The 27,579-nt window shown below is 38.7% G+C and overlaps 1 protein-coding gene and 1 long non-coding RNA gene across 5 annotated transcripts in view; one reads left to right on the top strand and one right to left on the bottom strand.

Annotated features, from left to right (window-relative positions):
* The window catches only part of LOC129529122 (uncharacterized), a 201,153-nt gene that overhangs the window by 163,148 nt on the left and 10,426 nt on the right, over window positions 1-27,579 (top strand). The window lies entirely within an intron of this gene.
* Window positions 173-27,175, bottom strand: ANKEF1 (ankyrin repeat and EF-hand domain containing 1). 3 transcript variants are annotated; one of them, XM_004061806.5, is made up of 10 exons: window positions 26,803-27,175; window positions 23,437-23,826; window positions 18,749-18,948; window positions 17,532-17,681; window positions 16,380-16,503; window positions 11,865-12,687; window positions 10,188-10,414; window positions 8,793-8,956; window positions 1,400-1,537; window positions 173-498 (listed from the first exon to the last, which is right to left on the bottom strand). In XM_004061806.5, exons 2-10 carry the CDS (start codon window positions 23,780-23,782, stop codon window positions 340-342), a joined length of 2,331 nt encoding a protein of 776 aa, XP_004061854.3. In that variant the 5' UTR covers window positions 23,783-23,826; window positions 26,803-27,175; the 3' UTR covers window positions 173-339. The 3 variants fall into 3 exon arrangements, with proteins under 3 accessions (XP_004061854.3, XP_063558321.1, XP_055228939.1); XM_063702251.1 differs by lacking the exon at window positions 23,437-23,826 and having other exon boundaries at window positions 26,803-27,160; XM_055372964.2 differs by lacking the exons at window positions 23,437-23,826; window positions 26,803-27,175 and adding an exon at window positions 21,598-21,702.

Raw genomic sequence — 27,579 nt, 5'->3', positions numbered from 1 at the left:
AATAAAAAAAAAAAAGGATAATTAAAAAAATAATAAGCATAATGGTGTAGACCTGGTAAATCTTTTGACAGCAACGTTTATAACCCACATGCCATGTATTTCACTACATTCATAAAGGGGCTTGGGGATTTATCCAGAATGACATACCATTCATTTCAAAATAACATACATCTTTTCTCTAGACAGCTCAGAATATTTATAGTTGTTAAAGCAAAAAGAAATACTTGGTAACAAGTTCTTGGTGTATGGATTGCTTTGGCTTTGATGGAAATATCTACTTTCTCCAAAGATTGGTCCCTGGGCCTCAAAGCATTTACCCCAAGAAATAACTGCTATGACTTAGGTCTTCAAGGCAGCTTCCAGTGCTCGAGCTTTCTCTGTGATGTTCTTCTGAAAAGGCATCATAAAATCGTCGAAGTCCACCTCATGTGTAAACCTCTCTCGCCGTAGTTCCCTCTTCCTGATCAGCTCTGCTGTTGTGGCTTCAGGACTCCAAATCTTAAAAAGAAAAATAGCCATACCCCAGCAGGTATGAGTATGACAGCCAGTAAATATGCTAATATCCAGACAATTTTCAATACACAGTTTTAACTTAAAAATGTGTTTATAGTTTTAACTTAAAACGATTAAATTTACTTTTAGATGTGTTTTAACTTCTTCCCACCCCCATATGACAGTAGTGGTTGCATGAGCATCACTGTTTTTGATGATGACTGTCTAGACAAATAATGTCGGAAATATTCTTCAGTTACTTCTCTGGCCAGTTATGCTCAGACCAGCTGCTGTGCATTTTTTAGGATGCCAAAACAGGGAAGCAAAGGAATTAGAAGATCATCTAGGTTTACTACCTATATGTCTTATGTAGAAGTCAAAATTATTTTTATAATAGAAGGCGAGGGGAGCTGCTTGTTCAGCCTGGTTGGATGGCCAATGGAAAGACAACTCTTTTCTCCAAAAGATGTCTCCACCTCTTTAGTTGTGGAGGTTTTCGGAAGCTACTGAATAAATCCATTCTTGATTTATATGAAACTCCTGCATGAGCTGGTAGTAGTTAAGTACAAAGAAGGGTTGGGTCTGAGAAGTACCAAAAAAAAAGTATCCTTAGGAGTTAGTGATTAAACAGCTGCAGATCATGCCATTGATTCAGAAAGACTTCAACCTTTCTAGGAAAATGTAAATCTCAATACAGAAATAGTAATAGAAAGAGAACTAGATGCCGGGAGCTATTACTTGGGCATACTGAGTTGAAAGTACCAGAACCTGGCAAAAGAACATTCACAAGTAGTAACTATGAAAGACAAACTGTGCAGATTTGTTTGGATATTCTACATAAAAAGCTTTTGAAAAAATGACATTATAAGCTTCTACCATGCTATGAAGATCTTTTCGAAGCACTTACCCTCCGTGGAATAAATGTGATATCCACTTTCTTAGTATAACCACTGGTAATCAATGAATTCAGATGAACCACATTACCCTTCTGTACTTTCTTTCCCTCTGATGTGGTTGGTACACCATAAATTGATGACAGCAGTTCCTGGAAACAAGAACAAAAAATTATAAATTGTAAAAATCTATACTGACTTTCTAATATTATTTGCTGTTTCACATCTTACTCTGAAGCCAGAAAGAAACCTAAAAGTGCTACTGTACAAGTTATAATTTGAGATAAAATAGTATATTATTATAACTTTGGGGATGGGGAGAGATCGTTTGCCTTGTTTAACTTTAATTAGAAGTATTGGTAGAAGATCACGTAAGTCTTTGAGATACCCATCCTTGATCTGTGGCCTACTAAAATGACAATGGAAGAACTTTAGTTGACTGATCCTCCTTCACCTTTTGCCATTCTAACATCCTCCATGTTTATAACTCCGCTGTCTGTCTACAATCCCTTCATCCTATCTACTCCCTACCACCTACATTTCCCCAACGCTTTCCAATTTGATGACACTAAAACTTTTCCTTCTTGACTTTCATCTCTTGTCCTGTGTCAGCCAAGAGTCTCCAGTAGATATTCTGCTCCCTTAAGAAAAGCTTCCAATCTAGAGACACACTTAGGGGTTTCCTGCTAATGATAAAGTCTTGATGTCTCAGTAACTCCCATGGGCAACAACTTCAACCTTCCACTGCAGTTTAGAAGTTCCAAATCACGGGAGGAGGAGCCAAGATGGCCGAATAGGAACAGCTCCGGTCTACAGCTCCCAGCGTGAGCGACGCAGAAGACGGGTGATTTCTGCATTTCCATCTGAGGTACCGGGTTCATCTCACTAGGGAGTGCCAGACAGTGGGCGCAGGCCAGTGGGTGCGCGCACCGTGCGCGAGCCGAAGCAGGGCGAGGCATAGCCTCACCTGGGAAGCGCAAGGGGTAAGGGAGTTCCCTTTCCGAGTCAAAGAAAGGGGTGACGGACGCACCTGGAAAATCGGGTCACTCCCACCCGAATATTGCGCTTTTCAGACCGGCTTAAAAAACGGCGCACCACGAGACTATATCCCACACCTGGCTCGGAGGGTCCTACGCCCACGGAATCTCGCTGATTGCTAGCGCAGCAGTCTGAGATCAAACTGCAAGGCGGCAGCGAGGCTGGGGGAGGGGCGCCCACCATTGCCCAGGCTTGCTTAGGTAAACAAAGCAGCCGGGAAGCTCGAACTGGGTGGAGCCCACCACAGCTCAAGGAGGCTTGCCTGCCTCTGTAGGCTCCACCTCTGGGGGCAGGGCACAGACAAACAAAAAGACAGCAGTAACCTCTGCAGACTTAAATGTCCCTGTCTGACAGCTTTGAAGAGAGCAGTGGTTCTCCCAGCACGCAGCTGGAGATCTGAGAACGGGCAGACTGCCTCCTCAAGTGGGTCCCTGACCCCTGACCCCTGAGCAGCCTAACTGGGAGGCACCCCCCCAGCAGGGGCACACTGACACCTCACACGGCAGGGTATTCCAACAGACCTGCAGCTGAGGGTCCTGTCTGTTAGAAGGAAAACTAACAAACAGAAAGGACATCCACACCAAAAACCCATCTGTACATCACCATCATCAAAGACCAAAAGTAGATAAAACCACAAAGATGGGGAAAAAACAGAACAGAAAAACTGGAAACTCTAAAACGCAGAGCACCTCTCCTCCTCCAAAGGAACACAGTTCCTCACCAGCAACGGAACAAAGCTGGATGGAGAATGATTTTGACGAGCTGAGAGAAGAAGGCTTCAGACGATCAAATTACTCTGAGCTACGGGAGGACATTCAAACCAAAGGCAAAGAAGTTGAAAACTTTGAAAAAAATTTAGACGAATGTATAACTAGAATAACCAATACAGAGAAGTGCTTAAAGGAGCTGATGGAGCTGAAAACCAAGGCTCGAGAACTACGTGAAGAATGCAGAAGCCTCAGGAGCCGATGCGATCAACTGGAAGAAAGGGTATCAGCAATGGAAGATGAAATGAATGAAATGAAGCGAGAAGGGAAGTCTAGAGAAAAAAGAATAAAAAGAAATGAGCAAAGCCTCCAAGAAATATGGGACTATGTGAAAAGACCAAATCTACGTCTGATTGGTGTACCTGAAAGTGATGCGGAGAATGGAACCAAGTTGGAAAACACTCTGCAGGATATTATCCAGGAGAACTTCCCCAATCTAGCAAGGCTGGCCAACATTCAGATTCAGGAAATACAGAGAACGCCACAAAGATACTCCTCGAGAAGAGCAACTCCAAGACACATAATTGTCAGATTCACCAAAGTTGAAATGAAGGAAAAAATGTTAACGGCAGCCAGAGAGAAAGGTCGGGTTACCCTCAAAGGGAAGCCCATCAGACTAACAGCGGATTTCTCGGCAGAAAACCTACAAGCCAGAAGAGAGTGGGGGCCAATATTCAACATTCTTAAAGAAAAGAATTTTCAACCCAGAATTTCATATCCAGCCAAACTAAGCTTCATAAGTGAAGGAGGAATAAAATACTTTACAGACAAGCAAATGCTGAGAGATTTTGTCACCACCAGGCCTGCCCTAAAAGAACTCCTGAAGGAAGCGCTAAACATGGAAAGGAACAACCGGTACCAGCCGCTGCAAAATCATGCCAAAATGTAAAGACCATCGAGACTAGGAAGAAACTGCATCAACTAATGAGTAAAATCACCAGCTAACATCATAATGACAGGATCAAATTCACACATAACAATATTGACTTTAAATGTAAATGGACTAAATTCTCCAATTAAAAGACACAGACTGGCAAGTTGGATAAAGAGTCAAGACCCATCAGTGTGCTGTATTCAGGAAACCCATCTCACGTGCAGAGACACACATAGGCTCAAAATAAAAGGATGGAGGAAGATCTACCAAGCAAATGGAAAACAAAAAAAGGCAGGGGTTGCAATCCTAGTCTCTGATAAAACAGACTTTAAACCAACAAAGATCAAAAGAGACAAGGCCATTACATAATGGTAAAGGGATCAATTCAACAAGAGGAGCTAACTATCCTAAATATATATGCACCCAATACAGGAGCACCCAGATTCATAAAGCAAGTCCTGAGTGACCTACAAAGAGACTTAGACTCCCACACATTAATAATGGGAGACTTTAACACCCCACTGTCAACATTAGACAGATCAACGAGACAGAAAGTCAACAAGGATACCCAGGAATTGAACTCAGCTCTGCACCAAGTGGACCTAATAGACATCTACAGAACTCTCCACCCCAAATCAACAGAATATACATTTTTTTCAACACCACACCGCACCTATTCCAAAATTGACCACATAGTTGGAAGTAAAGCTCTCCTCAGCAAATGTAAAAGAACAGAAATTATAACAAACTATCTCTCAGACCACAGTGCAATCAAACTAGAACTCAGGATTAAAAATCTCACTCAAAGCCGCTCAACTACATGGAAACTGAACAACCTGCTCCTGAATGACTACTGGGTACATAACGAAATGAAGGCAGAAATAAAGATGTTCTTTGAAACCAACGAGAACAAAGACACAACATACCAGAATCTCTGGGATGCATTCAAAGCAGTGTGTAGAGGGAAATTTATAGCACTAAATGCCCACAAGAGAAAGCAGGAAAGATCCAAAATTGACACCCTAACATCACAATTAAAAGAACTAGAAAAGCAAGAGCAAACACATTCAAAAGCTAGCAGAAGGCAAGAAATAACTAAGATCAGAGCAGAACTGAAGGAAATAGAGACACAAAAAACCCTTCAAAAAATCAGTGAATCCAGGAGCTGGTTTTTTGAAAGGATCAACAAGATTGATAGACCGCTAGCAAGACTAATAAAGAAAAAAAGAGAGAAGAATCAAATAGACACAATAAAAAATGATAAAGGAGATATCACCACCGATCCCACAGAAATACAAACTACCATCAGAGAATACTACAAACACCTCTACGCAAATAAACTAGAAAATCTAGAAGAAATGGATACATTCCTCGACACATACACTCTCCCAAGACTAAACCAGGAAGAAGTTGAATCTCTGAATAGACCAATAACAGGAGCTGAAATTGTGGCAATAATCAATAGTTTACCAACCAAAAAGAGTCCAGGACCAGATGGATTCACAGCCGAATTCTACCAGAGGTACAAGGAGGAACTGGTACCATTGCTTCTGAAACTATTCCAATCAATAGAAAAAGAGGGAATCCTCCCTAACTCATTTTATGAAGCCAGCATCATTCTGATACCAAAGCCGGGCAGAGACACAACCAAAAAAGAGAATTTTAGACCAATATCCTTGATGAACATTGATGCAAAAATCCTCAATAAAATACTGGCAAACCGAATCCAGCAGCACATCAAAAAGCTTATCCACCATGATCAAGTGGGCTTCATCCCTGGGATGCAAGGCTGGTTCAATATACGCAAATCAATAAATGTAATCCAGCATATAAACAGAGCCAAAGACAAAAACCACATGATTATCTCAATAGATGCAGAAAAAGCCTTTGACAAAATTCAACAACCCTTCATGCTAAAAACTCTCAATAAATTAGGTATTGATGGGACGTATTTCAAAATAATAAGAGCTATCTATGACAAACCCACAGCCAATATCATACTGAATGGGCAAAAACTGGAAGCATTCCCTTTGAAAACTGGCACAAGACAGGGATGCCCTCTCTCACCGCTCCTATTCAACATAGTGTTGGAAGTTCTGGCCAGGGCAATCAGGCAGGAGAAGGAAATAAAGGGCATTCAATTAGGAAAAGAGGAAGTCAAATTGTCCCTGTTTGCAGACGACATGATTGTTTATCTAGAGAACCCCATTGTCTCAGCCCAAAATCTCCTTAAGCTGATAAGCAACTTCAGCAAAGTCTCAGGATACAAAATCAATGTACAAAAATCACAGGCATTCTTATACACCAACAACAGACAAACAGAGAGCCAAATCATGAGTGAACTCCCATTCACAATTGCTTCAAAGAGAATAAAATACCTAGGAATCCAACTTACAAGGGATGTGAAGGACCTCTTCAAGGAGAACTACAAACCACTGCTCAAGGAAATAAAAGAGGATACAAACAAATGGAAGAACATTCCATGCTCATGGGTAGGAAGAATCAATATCGTGAAAATGGCCATACTGCCCAAGGTCATTTACAGATTCAGTGCCATCCCCATCAAGCTACCACTGACTTTCTTCACAGAATTGGAAAAAACTACTTTAAAGTTCATATGGAACCAAAAAAGAGCCCGCATTGCCAAGTCAATCCTAAGCCAAAAGAACAAAGCTGGAGGCATCACACTACCTGACCTCAAACTATACTACAAGGCTACAGTAACAAAAACAGCATGGTACTGGTACCAAAACAGAGATATAGATCAATGGAACAGAACAGAGCCCTCAGAAATAACGCCGCATACCTACAACTATCTGATCTTTGACAAACCTGAGAAAAACAAGCAATGGGGAAAGGATTCCCTATTTAATAAATGGTGCTGGGAAAACTGGCTAGCCATATGTAGAAAGCTGAAACTGGATCCCTTCCTTACACCTTATACAAAAATCAATTCAAGATGGATTAAAGATTTAAACGTTAGACCTAAAACCATAAAAACCCTAGAAGAAAACCTAGGCATTACCATTCAGGACATAGGCATGGGCAAGGACTTCATGTCTAAAACACCAAAAGCAATGGCAACAAAAGACAAAATTGACAAATGGGATCTAATTAAACTAAAGAGCTTCTGCACAGCAAAAGAAACTACCATCAGAGTGAACAGGCAACCTACAACATGGGAGAAAATTTTCGCAACCTACTCATCTGACAAAGGGCTAATATCCAGAATCTACAATGAACTCAAACAAATTTACAAGAAAAAAACAAACAACCCCATCAAAAAGTGGGCGAAGGATATGAACAGACACTTCTCAAAAGAAGACATTTATGCAGCCAAAAAACACATGAAAAAATGCTCATCATCACTGGCCATCAGAGAAATGCAAATCAAAACCACTATGAGATATCATCTCACACCAGTTAGAATGGCAATCATTAAAAAGTCAGGAAACAACAGGTGCTGGAGAGGATGTGGAGAAATGGGAACACTTTTACACTGTTGGTGGGACTGTAAACTAGTTCAACCACTGTGGAAGTCAGTGTGGCGATTCCTCAGGGATCTAGAACTAGAAATACCATTTGACCCAGCCATCCCATTACTGGGTATATACCCAAAGGACTATAAATCATGCTGCTATAAAGACACATGCACACGTATGTTTATTGCGGCATTATTCACAATAGCAAAGACTTGGAACCAACCCAAATGTCCAACAATGATAGACTGGATTAAGAAAATGTGGCACATATACACCATGGAATACTATGCAGCCATAAAAAATGATGAGTTCATGTCCTTTGTAGGGACATGGATGAAATTGGAAACCATCATTCTCAGTAAACTATCGCAAGAACAAAAAACCAAACACCGCATATTCTCACTCATAGGTGGGAATTGAACAATGAGATCACATGGACACAGGAAGGGGAATATCACACTCTGGGGACTGTTGTGGGGTGGGGGGAGGGGGGAGGGATAGCATTGGGAGATATACCTAATGCTAGATGATGAGTGAGTGGGTGCAGCGCACCAGCATGGCACATGTATACATATGTAACTATCCTGCACAATGTGCACATGTACCCTAAAACTTAAAGTATAATAAAAATAAAATAAAAAAAAAAAAAAAAAAAAAAAAGAAGTTCCAAATCACTCCGGATTACCAGAAACGATGAAAACCTTCTACAATCATTTTGCAGGATATTCTAGAGACAATGGCTCCATATCCCAGAATTCAGTGGTATTCATTAAAATTCCTTGGTGGAAGCGGCAGGTGGGAGGAAGGGGAAGTGGTGGGCAATGAAAGGGGATATGGTAGTAATTAAACCAAAATGAAGAAAAATCATGCTTTGCTTCACTCCTTATAAGGGTTAGCCTCCTTCCCTATTTGGACCATCTCATCAAATCTGTATAATTCAGGACCAAATATATACAAATCCAATACCAGTTTTGGTTTTCTTTTTCAACATTCTAATTGTATTTGGCTGAACCCATTTGGTTTTTGTATGGATTCTCTTTGCAGTGAGTACTTTTTAGGCTCTTCAGTGATAAGAATTTTATTAGATATTTCTTTAAAAGTACTATATAATAATGCTATTGAAAGTATGCACTGCATATTATCTTACCCATGTTGTATAACAATATGTAAATAGTGCTTCTGCCTTCCCCAAAACAGATTTTTAAAGAGTTCCAGTAACTAATGGGTAGTCAACCATTTTTCTTACCTCTTCTTTCTTAATTTCAAGGCCTTCAGTCTTCAGTATAGGAGGTGTCTTGCCTTTTAGTTTTTGATTTTCTGCTGGTTTCGGCAAGTTATCTAGCTTTTCTTTAATCAGATCAATTATTCTATAATCAGCATATGCCTTTGCAACATCCATGGCACTATGCCCTGTTGAAACATAAACATAAATTCAGAGTGACTATAAACATATTAACGATAAACCATGTAGAAAAATATCTCAGCACATCAGCTCTAAGCCTGCCCTAATAAGGGTGATTCCTAAAGCAAGGGGTATATATACAGAAGTTCACAGAGCTAGATCAGATTTTCTCTATGGTGGTCCCAGCTTTAAAATCCCATGATTTATAGTGCCATCTAAATACACAAAATTACTTTTCCTTAGTTTTTTTTTTACTATGTTTCTTAAAAGAGTGATAGGAAATATTATATTACATTTTAAATATCAAATTGATTGTTCTCTCCCCACATTGTGCAAATTTCCTTCTACGTGATAGATAATTTTACATTATCTTCCCCTTTCCTTGATGTAAGGAGGTAAATTCCAAAAGGTCTGGGGAAGCTAGTGGCCACAGGTGCTCCAGGCAGATGGCTGGGCAATATGTTACCTATAATATCATCAGGCAGGACAGGTGCAGTAGTACCTGTGACTCAGAGGCAGCCTGAACCAACCAGAGGTATGATGCTCTCTCAGTCAAAGGAAGCAATGGCTTTCAATGTAGGAAAATGGTACTTCCAAACAAGGAGCTCAAATATATTCAAATGATTTTTTAATTTTTCCTGTATGGTATTTATGATACAAGGTAGGTTGTGTGTTTACTTCCTAGAGTCAGGGAAGCCTCAAATCAGGAATTACTTTGTCCAGCTTTAAGAGAAACCCAAAGTCTATAGGGTATGCAATTATTAGTAATTAACAGTCACAACAGTGTAATAACTCAATGTGTCTGTCATCTGCAAACTGGTGCAAGTCCACAGACTAATAGTTACTGATCCATAATGAAGTAACTACAGAAACTAAGTGTTTATAAATGTTTATAGCAACTTAATATAATTTTCTGTCATTAAAATTTAAAGATTAAAAACAAAGTTTTGGCCTTGTATTTTTTTTCATTTTATTTTTCTAATAAATCATTTCATTATATTTTACAAAAGTATTTCAGTCCATGAAAGATTGTAAACATAAAGAATTGGCCCTCCAACACCAATGAGTGGAGAAGCACTTGGTATAAGATAAACTTCCATAACATTTAACTCAGGCTTGTGTTTGTACCAGGATACCCAGTGGACAATGCAAGCCTATGAGAATAGAATCAGAAGGGGCTTAGAATCTAACATAAGTTCTCCTTTTCTAACCCTAATCATCAATAATATGAACGCATACCTTTTCTATTTTCCAGCTGGAATTTAGCACCAATATCAAGTAGGTATTTTACTGTATCCAGTCTGCAGCTTTCAATGGCTCTATTTAAAGGAGTTGAGTTGTTGATTGAAGCTGCATCTATTAAAGCTCCAGATTCAACAAGAAGCTCAACAATGTCTTGTTGGCCTGCATGGCATGCAAAATGAAGTGGAGTCCACAGAAAGTTATCTGTTGCATTAACGTTAGCTCTGTAAAATAAGATAGATGAACAAACTAAAAATACTGGTTTTCCAATGACTGGACACTAAAAATGCAAAATAAGATTTCATGGAGTTCTATCAAGTTGCTAAATTGTAAACTTTGTGCCATAATTTTTCTTCAAACCTCTTTGTTCTGCATTATTTGACAGTCTTAACTTTCTTTGTGTATATCTACATTAAAAGGCACTTTAGATTCTAGGGATTACGATTTGCAAAGGTTAAAATCAAGGAAAATTATAAAATCAGATCCAATGAAGATAAAAGCTGACAGGACATATTTCATTTTGTGACTTTCTCTGCATGTAATACATTTTTAAATGAAACTTCATTAATAAATTATAAATATTACCATGTATTATTTAACATTTTAGTCCTTTTTAGAAATTCACTGTCCAGAAGTTCATATTCTCATTAGTTGCTCTCTTGATAATATACACATTTGAGTCTTTCTTTAACATTAAAGTACTAATAAGATTAGTACTTTATTTCTCAAGTATGCAATTACTGTGTTAACAAGAGCTTTACATATTTTAACTCATTTAATCTTCAACTAATCTTGTGGCATGAGTCCCACTACAGTCTCATTACATACATGACAGAACTGAGGCACAAAAATATTAAGAAACTCACCCAGGTTATACAACTATGGTAGAAGAAGGAATTAAACCTGAGTGATTGTTGTAGTCTAAAAAGTTAAGTATTATAAAACTGTCATGATTTGATATTTTAAAAATATTTACATGACCAAGGAAAAGGCTGCCCCACACTGGAGGAGGGCAGCAGGTTTTGGGACCAAAACATGTTATTATAGCCACCATTCCACTTGTTTGAAGTTGTTGAGATCCTCAAATAGAGGCAGATTAAAAAGTGACTCCACACCATCTAGGTGAAGCTCTGAGACAGGACTGAGCCGTGCTGCCACTGATAGAAGGCCAGTAATAATCAGAAGACTCTATTTACCCTGAGTAAACACTTACTGGCCTTCACTTCATGCATAATTGCTATTGGCAAAATATATTTGTGCACACACAATCCTATGCTCCCATTATCCTGGTTTCCCATATAAGATCTATAGGCTTAATTAATTTATTACAGGCTTTAATAAAGGGGCTAGGAATCTAACATAACATAAATCTAACATAAATTCTCCTTTTCTAACCCTAGCCATCAATAATATGAACACATACTTTTATAGGGCATTTTATAGACTTTAATAAAGCCTGTAATAATCAGCATTTTTAATAAAGCATTCTTTAATAACATTCTTTAATGAAGCCTATAAGTTAATTGTTAATAAAAGGCTTTTATATATTAAAACCTTATTATAGACTTTAATAAAGTAGCACTTTTCTGTATTACTAAAATTCTGTCATCTTTTCACTTCCTTGAAATGTGAAGACTCGTGAAAATTTAAGCCACACCCGACTGAGACGCATACCCTTTTTCAAGAAGAAACTTGACCACATCTGTGTTTCCACTTGCACACGCCGTCATTAGCGGAGTTTTGTAATAATTGTCCTTCATATCCACAGGTATTCCTGATTCAAAGGCCTTTTTCAGAGAAGCCAGATCCCCTGCTTTGGTGATAATATTAATGTTTGAAAATACCTTCTCTGAATCATCAATGTACCAAGCAGAGTCATCCTGAATGGGATGTTCTGGGGGATGATCTCTGTTAAACCGGCTGCTATCAGTGACATTCTTGTAGGTCTCAATCATGTAATACGGTGGCCCACCATCCTGCCGGCGTGGAAACGCGTACTCAGGAATGACACAGATTGGAAGGGGTAAGACAAATTTCCCTTTCTTTCCTTTTTTGCCCATCCCTTTTTCCTTTTTCTTAGGTCCATACGATCCTAAGACAAAAGACTTGTTTAAATATCTGGTTCCTTTAAAGAATTCATTAATATTGACCCCTCCTCCCCGGGTTTTCTCATGAAGTTGAGCGATGGCAGCCAGCTGTTCTGAGCTTGCATAATCCTGCCTTTCCTCCAACACCATCACGAAGTCGTTCTTGCTGATGCTTCCATCACCCCTGTCTAAAACCGCAAAGGCTTCCCGGAGGAAAGCCTCACGTTCTACGGACCAATCGTGCAGTCTAAGGGCCCACAGTGGATTTGGATTTTTGGCTCCTGGCCTGGCTAGTTTATTAGCGATTCTCTCTGCTCGGCGTATTTCTTTGCTTGCTGCTTTGAAGCCGCCTTCCTTAGCCACAGCCCTGGGCGTTTTATGATCTAAATTCTTCCATTTCAGGTCACATCCTAAAACACAAAGCATCATAATTATGAATGGTGCCAAGGCATTTGCATGGCTAATAAGTGACACTCATCCAACTGTTTTCTTAATTTCTTGTGATTAGGAAAAAATGTGTCCCCAAATTATATGTATATAGAGATGTGCACATTTTGCTGTTATAATTACAAAACTGAGCTGTGATTTTTTTTTTCTGTGAGCATCACTTTGGTGAATTCTGAAGAAGATACGTTTACAATTTACAATAGGATTAGAACATTTATCCCTAGAGATATTTGAAACACATACCATATTGGTACACTTGCTCAGGGGACTTCAGGCCAACAGGAAAAGAGCAAGGATACATTTAAATTTGGAAAGAAGCTGGATTCAAACAGCTACCTAGGACCTTATGAACTCAGATCTGAACCTGAAAAGATGCAGAATACCCACTTCCTTTTGAATGATTTAAACTGTAAATCTGTGTATAATTTTAAGTATATTTTTTCCGTATTCTTCATTAAATAATGTAATTTATACTAATCTGCTGTTTTGTGGTATGGCCATATGAACAACCTTCACAGAGGAAAAAGTAATTTGTAATTAAATCTGAGGAGTTCAGCATTATATTTATGTGCAAGTTAGACATTAAAATTCATTTTCCTTTTTGGTCCCTTATTTAACAAAATGATGATTCCAACATCATTTATAAATATTCACCAAAGAAATAAACTTTTTTGAACATGTTAGGGAATCCATTTAGTGCTACCAAAAAGGCTGTGTTGTCTATAATAAGTATACGTATAAGTAAGACTTTGAAGAAGCAGTCAGACCATGTTTTTCAAGATTAGTACTTTCCTTAGTATTGCCAAAAATTAAAATTGTATACAATGGGTAAAAAAATAGAAAGAATGAATAACACCTACTATTTGATAGCACAACAGGGTGACTATAATCAATAATAATTGTATGTTTTTAAATAGCTAAAAGAGCGTAATTGGATTATTTGTAACACAAAGAATAAATGCTTGAGGGGATGGATACCCCATTCTAGAGGATGTGATTATTAAGCATGGTATTCCTATATCAAAACATTTAACATACTCCACAAATATATATACTTACTATCAAAAAAATAAAAAGTAATAAAAGAAAAATAAATCTATTTTACTACACACACACATACACACACACTTTTATACTAAGGCTGATAATTTTACTAGTAGTAGAAAATCTAAAAAAGACTATGGGGACAATAAAGGTTATAAAATTTCTATATTGGATAGTTTTCAGAACAGTGACTCTACAGTGTAATTCCATAGCGTAGTAATTCCATAGTGCAATTCCATACTAATTCTGATATGCTGTTTTTACTTAGCTATTTATTTTGCTTACTCAGGGTGTCTGGGGTTTTTGATCCCACCTCTCAAGCCTCTTCTTCTATGTTCACCCAGCACTAAGGACCAAAGGATTTTCATCCTGTTTTAGCTTACCCTCTGCAGCTTCCAGCTTAATCCTAGTTAGAAACTTCCATGTGTATAAAAGACTCCAACATCCCACTTTAAAGAGCTAAAGGCAGTTTTCCTGTCGTTTTGACTTGGAGCTTTCTGTCTCCTCCTTTATGATTAGTAAATAAAGATCTATTCATTCCTTGTGAGACTTATGCTCCTCTGTGGTAAAGATGTTCAACTTCCAGCTGGCTGGTGCTGCAGAACTCAGGGAGTTGAGGGCCCAGGAAGAGGAGGAGGAGGACTCCACGAGCTCCTCTCCTCTGCCCTTGGATGTGGCTCTCACATGCTTACAGGGAGTTGTCAATTGCTCCAGCAGGGGGACGAGGGGGCGAAAGAGGACCATCATGAGGAAATGTGAGAAATGAATCCAGCCAGCACAAATGCTTTACAATTAAGTACAGAAGAGACTAAGCCCAGGGAGCTTATTCAGAAACAAGCATTTGATCGCTAAGGGTTTCTTCCTGCTCTGATTGCCTTAGATGTAAGATTCTAAAGGTAGAAATGTAACTGACAACACTTCTGCTGTGAAACTGGGTCACCCACATAGGATCTGGTGACGTGTTTATATTTCCGAACACGCACAGAACTCAGAACATTTTCAAACATTTGCTTTAAAATAGTCTCATGATTGATTCTTCTAGGAAAATGGATCTTTTCTGCATCACTGAGTTAGGCCTTTTTGCATGACCGGCTCTGGTCCTTGGCTTCTCAATGTGCTTTCTGTGACTTTATTCCAGGAATACATAAATGATAGCGTATGTGTGATATTTGTCCCAATAAGAAATAAGTCAACATATTAAAGTTAAAGAAACTCGTCTCAACTTGAGTGGATCTTTAGTTTTTAGAAATACATAATGTTAAATCTGAAATGTCAGAATAAACTGCTGATAGAGACAGATTTGAAAATAAAACCAATTAAGACAGTTTGAGAGAACCAGAATTGCATTTGATATATTTTTTTCTCATTTGCTAAAAGGGTTTATCACACTGGGGACATAGGGAAAGTATACATTCATACAAGTAAAAATGGATGTTATTATGCTATTACAGTTATGCGGGCATGTTAGTTTTATTTATAATTTTAGTGACTTCTAAAATTTTGTGTCTGTGTGGAAGACAGAAAAATAAAACACTTTCTTTGCTCTATTATAGAGTTGTTGAACTTTAAGTTTTTGCCTATTTCTCATAAACTAGAAAAAATATATACAGCTCTGCAAAATGCAGTTCTATCTCTAACAGAGTTAAAAAGCTTTTAATGTGCATTTAATTAGCATGTAATTAACAAAAAATACATATCCTTAAATATAATTAACTAATATTTTCATTTTAAGAAATTCATTAAGCTATATATGATATAGTTCATATTTCTAAATTAATACTTAAAAGCTACAGGAAAATCTAAAATTAAACATTCTGCTTACATTTCAAATTTTCCATGAAAATTTTCATTTCATGTTTTCCCCCAAATTATTTTCCCCATAACTGCAAATTATCCAGAAAAGTTATCTTTGCATTTGACACAATGGAACATTTTTAAAAATAAACTAATTAAAAATTCAAATGAAAGCAAATGGTTTCCAGTGTGTGTCCTTTTTTAGATTGATGTTGGCATTTTTAAAATAAGGAACTTAATCAACTGTAAGTTTTTTGTTGTTGTTTGTTTGTTTTTTGAGACACAGATCTTGGCTCACTGCAATCTTTGCCTCCCAGGTTCAAGTGATTCTCGTGCCTTAGCCTCCCAAGTAACTGGGATTACAGGCGCCGTCACCACCCCTGGCTAATTTCTTTTTGCATTGTTAGTAGAGGCGCAGTTTTGCCTTGTTGGCCAGGCTGGTGTTGAACTCCTGACCTCAAGTGATCCACCTGCTTCAGCCTCCCAAAGTGCTGGGATTACAGGCAATGAGCCATCACACCCCGCCCTCAACCATAATTATTTGAATAATTAGTTGGCTCAGGAACAATCCCCTTTAGGTTTTTAACAATAACCTAAAATTTTTGGACAAATGGGTTTTCATCACTTTTAAGAGCAGATTCATGATTTAACACAGGGTAGTATAAGAAATAATTTTCAATTTTCTTTCTACATATGAGTGAGGTTTTGCTATAGAAAAAAATAAGCCACTGACAAGTGATAGGCCCAAATTCTCTGCTTATCTATGACATGGGTAAATCATAAGTACTTTAAGCACAAAATTGCTAGACAATTTTACCTCGCTGAGCTATATATTTACAGCAATCTGCAAAACCACCTATGGCAGCATAATGAAGTGGTGTGTTCCCATTTATCGAAATCAGCCCCACATCTCCATTGTAGGCAAAAAGAAGCTTCAATATCTGTAAAATAAATAGTGGATATTGTGGAGGAATAGGAAGGTACATTTACTATATAAAGACTGACAGCTAGACCAGCACTATCCAGTACAATATCAATTAGCCACGTATGACTATTGAAAATTCAAATTGAAACGAACCAAACTGAAAATATTTAAGTTTCATTTGTTTGTTTCACTAGCCACATTTAAAGTACTCAAAAGCCACGTGGCCATTGTGTTGTACTGTGTTGTATAGCACAAACATAGAATATGTCCATCATCACCAAAAGTTCTATTAAATAGCATCGATCTAGAGTATAGAAAACTCTATACTGAGAGGGGCACTACCATTTTTGTTAGTGTAGGTAATTTAAGAAAGCATCAGAGCATGGAAAACAGCATCCAAGGGGAAAATTCTTTACCAAACGTGGTTTCTATCTTTGTGTATACTTTTATTGCAGGGAAAATAGTGATATACATGAAGATAACTATGTTAAAACTCAAAGAAATTGAGTAAAGAAATTTCAGTTGAAATTCAGAATTTAAAAAAATAGTGTTTTTATTTTGTTTCTGCAATGTTACTGTATCAGTGAGATATTCTTTGCTGTATGTTTAGATAATCAGAATACTTGAGTTTAAAATTCAGGTATATCATTATCTAATACACACAAACACCACGGAGATAAGAGTATGAGGGCATTGTTCTCCCATAATTAGATCATATTATATTTTGAAGACCCTAGTATGTAATGAAGTCATAAAATACAGTAGTCCCAGGTGGCAGAAGTTTTAAATTGTTATCATCGAGTGTACAGAAAAATACTATGAATAATATTAAATAAGTAAATTAGCAAACACATAAAACTAAATAAAGAGATGAAGTTTTTAAAAATATCATTTTAGAATTATTTGGGGAAATCAAGATGAAAACAACATAGGTGACTCAGAAAAACGTCTGCCTTAGCGTACTCTATATGACATATAAAAAATCTGAGAAAAAGGACAGAAAAGTTTTAGCCACAAATTTTAAAGCGAAGAATAGATTATTACATCCAAAAAGCCTCCTTTAGCAGCAAAATGAGCGGCGTGATGCCTGTCGTTGTCAAATGCATTCACTTCACCTCCTCTTTCCAATATGCCTCGAACTATTTCCACTACCCCTTCTCTTGACGCTTCCATTAAAGCTGTGCGGCCTGTGGACTGGACATGAAACAGATGAGATGCTGTTTATACCCATCATATTAAGTAGCAGAATCAGTACAAATACAGTCTGAATCCATTTGACCTTAGCTTTACACTTACAAGTTTAGTTCTCTACATTTTTCTTAGCTTCATGTAACAAAGAGGAAAAATTAAGCAAGTACAATGGGTCAGTATCCAAAACGTAGAATTCTAAAATCAGAGTCAAGGTCACACTGCATGCCCCTGTGAGAATATCATGCTAAAAAATGTATTTCTTGCAAATAGAGCAGAATAAAAAGGGAGAAAAAGAGATAAAATATCAACACCTAATATAAAATTAGGTCATAGGTGTTTTATAATGAGAAGAAAATCAATGTTTAGTGTCAAGAAAGGGCAATTACAAGAAAACTCAAAATTAGCCAAATAAGGAGAGTGAACGAAATTGATATAACAACAGAACTAGGCTGGGCATGCCTGTAATCCCAGCGCTTTGGAAGGCAGAGGTGGGAAGATCACTTAAGGCCAAGAATTCGAAATCAGCCTGGCCAACATGGTAAAACCCTGTCTCTACTAAAAATACAAAAAATAATTAGCGGGGCATGGTGGCATGCACCTGTAATCCCAGCTACTCGGGAGGCTGAGGCAGGAGAATTGCTTGAACCTGAGAGGCAGAGGTTGCAGTGAGCCAAGATTGGACCACTGCACTCCAACCTGGGCAACAGAGTGAGACGCTGTCTCAAAAAAAAAAAAAAAAAAAGGAAAAGAAAAAGAAAAGAAACAGCAGAACTATATATTTTCTTTCTAAGATAAATCCTATTAGGCATCAGCAATGCCTTTTTTTACTATTTCCTATAATGGTACCTTGACATTATGCATAATAAATACCAAGTTTCCAAACATAATTAGGAAACAGACTGTAGAATCACAGCAATACGAAGATAATAAAAGTATACCATCTTCAAGCATTTTGAATCAAAATGAACAGTCTATCAGCTAACAGGATAATGTCATCATATTTAAATGCAAAGATTATACTACGCTGTAATTGAAACAAGAAATATTTGTAATCACAAGAATAGCCATACTGAGTTGATTGCATTAGGATTGGCTCCTTTTTCCAAAAATGTCAGGCACACATCTTTAACATCATGTGCATCTTCACAAGCTCTAAGGAATATTGGCTTTCCTTCATAGGTAGAATTGTTGACATCTGCACCATGTTCAAGGGCGATCAGAGCACAGCGATAATGCCGCTTAGTCGGTAAAATGCAGTAAAACAAAACACCTGCAGAGAAACAAAATCCCCAGAGAGTATTTAACATCTATACATATTTGACAGGAAGGAAAGTAAAATTATTAAAAATCCATATTTAGCTAGTTAAAGGCATATCTGCCTCAGTTTCCTCTCTGAAACCAACTAAAACACCAAGACAGAAAACAAAAAACAAAAAATCTTAATTCCTGACATCGTTAGAAAACTGTCACAACCACATGTGATAGGACCTGGCTTATGGAAGAATTGGAGCGCTGATAGGTGAACCCTGTTGACCCTGAGTATTTGGCATCTTGCAATACGTACCCTGAGTGTCCCTTCTTGGAATGTGAAGGGCTATAGCTATGTGTGCCAAAGGGCTACTGGTAAGTCCCCCGGTCCCCTCTAAAACTGCAGAATGGCAAAAGAGATGGTACTGGGTGATGAAATGTGTAGACTGGCCATGTTTGTAAGAAGCAGGCTGTCAGTATAGCAGTAAAGAGGTGAATTAGATGCCAAGTGGCTAATTAGATGGCAAGTGGCTCTGCCATTTTAGCAAATCATTTTGTTCCGTTGGAGAAAGGAAAATGCTAAATCCCTACACCCAGGACCTGTAACATACAGGCCTTCAATATAATCCATGTCAAAAGCATACTACACATCAGGGTTATTGTTATAAACTCAGGGCAGAGTGTTGCTAAGAAAGTCCTAGGTAAATAACAATCAAACTCCAAACTGACTTTGTAATGAGTTCATTCCAAAAAAGGGACTCCATTCAAAGAATAACCAAAAAAGAAACCACTATGCAACCTATTAAAAAAAATACTGCAAGGAAAAAGGAAACTGATACTGAAAGCCACGCAAAAAGGATACATACTAGAAAAGATATACCAGTGAAAATTACTGGCTAATTCATTTCCATGATAGCAAAGAAACTAAATATAACTTGTTCTAAAATGAAAGTGCAAAGATAGACCAGAATCTTAAGATTAAAAGGGTACGTTGGGTCTTAGGAGAAGTTGATTAAGAACAGTCAACAAGGCATGCCTAGGTAAAGCTAGGCAAAGAAAGTGTCTCATAAGAATCCAGGCAAAAATTCAACTAATCCATGAAGGGGAAAAGTCCAGCTGCCCTCAAAAATTTATCACAACAACATTCAATGCTACAGTATAATCAAAGGATCTCTACACTATAACTTGGGGGAAAAAAACAGGAAACTTTTATACCCAATCAAGACTTTGTTCATGTAAAAACAACAGACATGTATGGTCTTAAGGATATAAGTAATCAGGGATATAAGCCCAAAGAAGTGACTTAAACTACTTGATGGCAAAAGTGAGTTTTCCAAGAGATCAATAGAGAATATGTGACTAAAAGAACAGTCACACATACTGAATCTCTTTAGCCACAGAACCAAAGCTAAGTCACCTTAGTAATCTTAGATAGAGAAAAATATATTGCAATTCGTAATAATGTAAAAATAATATAATTTATCAAAAATTTGGAGGGAAGGGAAGGAAGGAGAAATAGTATAAGTATTTGATCTTCTCATCTTTTAGGGCTAAGACTGAGATATTATGTAAAGCAGGTAAGGAAATAAAGTACAGGGTACTTATTATTTAAAAGGGAATCATTGAAAGAACTAAGTAATTATAATTGAGTATAAAATTGAGTGGTAGAAGGGAAGTAGCAGAGGTAAGAGGAAGGGTTATTGTACTAATCTTATCTAATTTACATTATTGTACTAATCTTACTAAACAGAGTAAAGAATCAATGAATACTGTTTAAGATGCTAACTCAATAAACAGGTTTAAGGGCATATGAAGTATCAAGTTAACCATTAAAATAACTAAAAAATAATAATAAAAAACTAAAATAACTAAAAAGCCCATCAATTTTAGAAAATACACTTACAAGCATATAAAGAAAAACACACATATACAGCAAAGTAAAACAAATATATGGACCATATATGACAGTACTTTCACATGTATTTTATATATTAGATATATTTTGCCTTCACAATATAAAATAAATGATGTTTCTGAAGCCAAACCTACAGGAAATCTAGATAACTATAGATTGGATAAATTCCACCATTAAAATAAAAAATAAAATGTATATGAAAATCAAAACCTAAATATATTTTATATAAACTGATGTGCCTAAAGTAGGGTTACTCAGAACAGTTAAAAAAAAAAAAAAGATTGTCAAGGATATTATTGAAAAGAGAAAGTCAAAGAAAGAGCAAGACATAGAAAGCAAGAACAGAGCAAAATAACAACAACAACAGCAACAGCAAAACAACCTAAGCATAATACCCGAGGAGGCTGAATTCATTACAAAAGGCCCAAAGCCACTTATGAAATGAATATTTCATAATGATGGCATGTGCAACACACAGTTAAAGTGTATCTGGGCTGACTCTTTAAGCCACAAAGAACACGAATCAGCATTCCTAAATTGAAGGGAAAACAGTTTGAAAAATATTGTACCTTATCATAGAACTGGCATACGGCATTGAGGACTGAGTACACATGCCTATAAATGCAAAAACCAACGGAATGAGAATGGGTGCTATAAGGAACTATTATAGCTTAACTTTTAAGGAGAATGATTCCACATTGTAATTAATTCCCTAGGACAACATACAAGAAAGAATGTATTGGCTTAGAGCTTTACCTTCTCCATATTCTGTAAAATTGTTCCAAGAGAAAGTGCTGCTTAGGCCTAGGGCATGTCTCACATCCTAAAGACCCACTTAGCCATTTAAATGTTTGCTTATCCTTTAGGAACGATGTACAGTGAGTCAAACATGAGTCACCAGAAAATAGGATGTCAATGACAGAGAGGGTACTGTGGAATAAGCAAAGCACTTTGGCCACTGGCAGCCAAACTGAGGGATGTGCAAGCTGAGCGAGCCTTGTTGATGTGGGAAGAGACAATGTACTCTGTACAATGGGCAGTACCTTGGGTTATGCAGAGTGAGGGCTGCAGGCAGCCATCCTAACAAGCTTATGTGTGAAACAAGATTTTACATTTGTTTCCTTTTATAGTTTCAGTTCTGCCCATGAGATTTGTTTCCTTTAGCCATATGCCTGTTGCATTTGCTGCAAGTATTTACTTGACCTTGTTTCCAATTTTACCTTGATTTTTTAAAAAAAATTTACACTTTTACATTGTTACGCTATAGAATTTCTCTCTTTTTTCTTTGTGATTTGTATCTGTTTCAAACTCAGTAAGTTAAACGTTTCTCTATTATAGTGTTTCCCAAAGGTTAGTCCACAAAACTCCAGGCATATAAGATGTCATTAAAAAAATTATTTTGTGGTCAAATAAATATGGAAAATGTCACCATTTTTGAGCCAACAATGTGAAAGATAAATGCCTAAAATGTGTCTCTAATGAATGCGACCGTGGAACCAATTTTGCCTGTAGTACTTCTCAACATCCTGGCAATTCAGTGGTCCATGGAACACACTTTGGGAAATGGTATTCTATAGAGCTTTGAGAGGATACCGTTTTTTCAGGATTTAGCATTTCAAAGTATATCTGGCCCCTGAATGCATCTGAAGTTTATTTTCTTACGTGGTACAATTAAATATGTAATTATCCCTTTTCTTTGTCCTCTTTTGTTCTAAGCAAGTAATCATATCAAACACCAAGTCTGGAGAGAGTTAGAAAAGTAGATTTTGCTCTTGTCAGTAAATATTCACATTATCAAATGAGATTCATTTCTCGATTGCAGGGCTGATGTTAATGGCCTTGTATCTGCAGAAACTCAGGACAACTGCTTAAACCTATCAGTTTACATTAAGCTTATTGGTAATTATCTCAGTTATTTTTATGAGGCTGTGTCAATTCTTGCCTGAACCTTAAGTTATTTGGGCAAGAAGTCCTCAGACCATGGTCTTGAGATGATGGAATTAACGGTGTGGAAGTGCAGCTGTTTGATCTGAATCATTGTTGAAAGGTCATGTCTAAAGTTTGAAGTTGTATTTCCAAATACATTTTTAAATGATCCTAGAGAGTTGGAGTTTATGCCAGAATTGACTTTAGTCCTTTCAAGTTTCCAAGTGCAAGTCCTTCCTACATCAGACTGCTATTGAAGGTGTCAAAATCCTTTTGGAGTCCTAGGTGTAGTACTGCCTGAAATTCTAAAATGTAAAAAAGAATAAGAAATGCTCTACTTCATCTGTGTTTTAAAGAAGAGTTTATAATTTATAATGAATAATCAGTGTGTATAATGTTCAAAATTCTCCTCATTTAAAAGAAACCACCAAACACAAATTAATCTAAGTATATGAGCAAGCTCTCATAACTGATTTCCCTAAGATATAGCTATCTCATTTTCAAAGTATGAGGAGACAGTAGGTTTAGGTATAGGAGTGAGAATTTAGCCTTTCCCTTAAAACCATAAGTAATTCACTTCTAAAGTTGGAAAACAAAAAGAGTCCATGTTATTGCTTTCTGGCTACAAAATGAATTGCCATCTGCTGGAGAGGATGTCGGGATTTTTACCTTTTCCTTCATTATCAACTATAGTCATATCAGCCTTTGCCTTTGCTAATATTTCCATTGACAATTCATGGCCCAGTTCTGCAGCCCTCATTGTGGGAGTACAGCCCATTCGGTCTTGCACATCAGGGTGAGCACCAAGGTCAAGGAGAAAGCTGACCATATCAATATCATTGGAAACTGAGGCTAAGTGCAAAGCACTAAGTCCATTAATGGGTTCTGTATAATTGATTAGTTCAGGGTATCCAAGCTTGGTCAGCTTCTCTATCTGCTTCTTGTCTTTGTTCCGCACACATTGAAGAACTTTGTAGATCTGTAAGTTCTCAAGTCTCTTATCTGCTAAAGCCATGCTTGACCAGCTCCTTGAAAATGCTTTCTGGACCAAAACTAAAGCTGAAGCAACAAAAAATAAAAATAACTCAAAGTTAATTTTATCATCTTCATTTGGATTAAATAACAATATTTTGGAACTTCCTTAAGAACAGAGATTGTTTTTTAAAAAATGTTCAGAAAGTAGGATTTACACATAAATATCAAAAATATTGAGTGGGCATAAAGTTAAAACAGTTCAAACAAATCTTCCATCATAATTAAAAATAGTTTGCCAGGTGGTTTTCTTATTATCCATTTAACCTTCCCTCCTCATCACACTTTACCATTTTACCATGAAGAAGCTGAGGTTAACTAAATTGCCATGGTAAGGGTTTGAGTTCCCACCGTCTATCTACATGGTTTCACACCAGCACAATAGAGAGATCATGCAGGTTTTAATAGTTTTAAGGTGTTATAAAAACATAATTTTGAGGTGTTCATTATAAACAAATCTACTGGGCTCTGTAACATATCAGAGATGTGATGAGTGATTCCTGTGTCATCTTAAGTGGAAAAGATGTAGTTAAATGGCTGCAAGGAAACTGCAAATCTTCATAAACAATCTCCCTGTTAAATTGTGATGGGCATTCTAGTATGTAATTTTACCTCCTTGTATGGAAAATCTTTTGGATTGAGTAGCAGGCCATGCTAGGTATGACCAGTTGTTTCTTCATTTCTTATGAGAAAAGAACTCCATTATCACATAGGGAATCCAGTTGTTTCTTCATTTCTTATGAGAAAAGAACCCCATTATCACATAGGGAATCCTATCCGGGTCGTTTGGATGGGGCTGTCCCTTCTGTCCCCTGCCAGAGGAAAAGGTCTGTGGCCTAGGCTTGGCCCATTTGAGGCAACCATCCCTTTCCAGGTACACTGAAGCTCAAGCATATGTGCATAAAAGACATCAACCAATCAGCAGCCCATCATCCAGAACTATGAGGGAAGACTATTCTGCTGAAGTTGTTAAGCAGTATGGTGTGGGGCTGGGGCTGCAGGTAGCTCTCTTGGGTGCCACAGAGAGAGTCCCTGCTTGGAGGATGGAGAGAGACTGAGATTGATGGCATTAGTTGCAACATGGATTCCATGGTGCCAGAAGCCATCTACCACTTTATGGGTAAATACATCTTCTCCCCCCGCCACCTTATTTTGGTATAAGCTAGTTAGCTAACTTTCCAACATTTGCAATGAAAAGATTCCATCTTACTACAAAAGCTGAAACTATGCACCATTTTTCTCCATTGCAAGCCTGCTCCCTCACCTACATTCTCTACGGCAGTGAGCTCTCTCTCCTTTAAATGTGTCTCTCTAGGCACCACAACATCTCCATCGCCTGCTTCCATCCAACACCAATGCCCCCTCCTGCTCAGTCTCCTTTGCTGACTCCCCATTTCAAGAAGTCTATGTTGGGTGCCCAGGGCTAGGTCCTCAAGACTCTTTTCTGTCCTCACACACTCCCCTGGTGTCTCGCCCTATCCCATGACCCTCGACCCTCAGCCCAACTCTCACTCTGTCACCCAGGCTGGAGTGTAGTGGCACAATCTCGGCTCACTGCAACCTCCACCTCCTGGGTTCAAGCGATTCTCCTGCCTCAGCCTCCCGAGTAGCTGGGATTACAGGTGCCCACCACCGCACCTGGCTAATTTTTGTATTTTTAGTAAAGACAGGGTTTCACCATGTTGGCCAGGCTGATCTCGAACTCCTGACCTCAGGTGATCCACCCGCCTCAGCCTCCCAAAGTGTTGGGAATACAGGCGTGAGCCACCGGGCCAGGCCTCCTTTGCCTTTTAATCTGTTTATAACGTGCGGTGGACTAGGGAACCAACTGAGGCTGCCTCAGAGTCATCCACTTGGACTTTGCTGCACGGCTTGGTGACACTCACCTTAGCTGCTATTTATGACTTGTTTTATTATTATCAGCCATATTCCGATTAGGTGCAGTGTCATCATAGTGCATATGTATATGTGTCATCTATGGAATAGGGCAAGATGCTCCTACATAGGTAATGATTAGACTGAATCAATGCCACTTGATTTGTGAAAATAAGGATTTCCCAATCAGGGACTTCAGTGTTGCCTCTGTTAGCACCCATCCCTAATGGAGAATTAATTAGCAGCTACAGTGATGAATTCAGTAGGTCCATGGGTCGGTTTCCTGTGGACTGCCTCCCTCCCAGCTAAAGCCCTGAAGTGCTGGGGAGAGGGCAGCACCCTGTATAGTGTCCTTTACAATCAACTGCTAAGACTGACCAAGAGCTTACCCCACTGCAAGAAATCACACAAGTGTAGCCCTTGGGTCCTGGGTTCCTTGTAAATTGAGCAGCATATAGGATCCTCCACATACAAGCACACCTGCACTTTTCCCCAGCATGACCCTGGGCCACCTTAGACACATCTAACCATCTACCAAGGTAGTGGAATAGAGCAGAATGTCTTGACTTGAGGTCCATGTTCGGGGTCTGAATACTCGGAAATTACATGAAAATCTGTGGGAATGTGCGTGTGTTCAGGTCATTTAACTCTCAAAGGGGGGCTGTGCGACAAGGGAGGATCATTAGAAAGAGGAATGGAGAAAGACAAGCTTGGTACAGTGGAATGCAGGGTTTGAGGTGGGGAAATCCGTTGTGATCCTCCCTTCCCTGTATCATTATTTACACAAACTAGTTGGATAAATATGGATATGCTACCTACCTAGTTTGTACCTCAGTTTCTGCATCTGTGAACTGGGAATAGCAATGGTGCCCACTTCATGGGGCTGTGTGAAAAGGAAATGAGACATGATCCTTGTAAAATATTTAGCAAAGTCCTTCAATATAGGCTCCTTATGAATACACCAAACTTTTGCGGGTTTCAGCTCACCCACAAGTGTAAGCGATAGTTTACATGTTGGGGGTTCTCTACTGTGCTTTCCACTTTTTAGTCTCCAGAAAAATCTGGAGAAGATAGGAGTGGAGGGGGTAGAGATGTAATGTCAAAGGAAAAGCCATGTGTCATGCTCACCTCTTAGTCTTCCGGGCGATCAGAAGCCAGGGATCTCTGGGCACCTATGTGCCTGGGCCTGCTGGGGCGACCAGGGAGGCCCCTGCTCTCGTCTTCTGACGCTCAGCGCTGGCCCAGCCGCGACCTTGGGCTCCCGGAGCCCGGCGGAGGCCCCCAGGCGTGAATGGTGTCCCTTGGGTAGGGCTGGCGAGCTGGCGCGCGGGACAGCAGGGCTGGGTGTGTGTGTCCATGGGCCCCGGGTCCCCGGAGGGCGAGCGCGCGGGCAGGTGAGCGCAGGGGGTTGGGGTGGAAGCCGCAGGGACCGGGCTGATTGTGAGCTTCCGCCACGCAGGGCGCGGCTGCCGGGGCAACCGCAGCGTGCGCGGTGGGGCGGTGCTCGCCTCCGCCCCCGCCCCCGCCCCCGCCCCCGCCTCCGCCCCCGCCCCTCGCGCCTGGCTTCGACGCCAGGTGGCCGGCCTGGGCGGGATGGGGTAGCTGCGCTGGGCGTTCCAGGGCGGAGCGCAGAATGCTGCTGTCTTGAGGATTCCGCCCTTCTCTCATCCTCTTCTCTCACCTCCTGCCCTGGGTCAGAACGTAATTTAGTTATAAAATTAAAGCTGCATATGGCAATTAAAAAATGAAATAAAATATACAATAAATATTTAGTTTACAAAGTACAATTAAATGAAAAATACAATAAATTACACAATAAAGCGAAAGTGAACCTACTCTCAACTGCCACAGATTCTTGTAAATCTTCCCAGAAATTTTCTTTCCATACTCTAGGATGCATATATG

This window comes from Gorilla gorilla, chromosome 21, assembly GCF_029281585.2.
Source record: "Gorilla gorilla gorilla isolate KB3781 chromosome 21, NHGRI_mGorGor1-v2.1_pri, whole genome shotgun sequence".
Classification (NCBI taxonomy): domain Eukaryota; kingdom Metazoa; phylum Chordata; class Mammalia; order Primates; family Hominidae; genus Gorilla; species Gorilla gorilla.
Note: the sequence above shows the minus strand (reverse complement) of the source record. Positions and strands in the feature narration are given on the sequence as shown.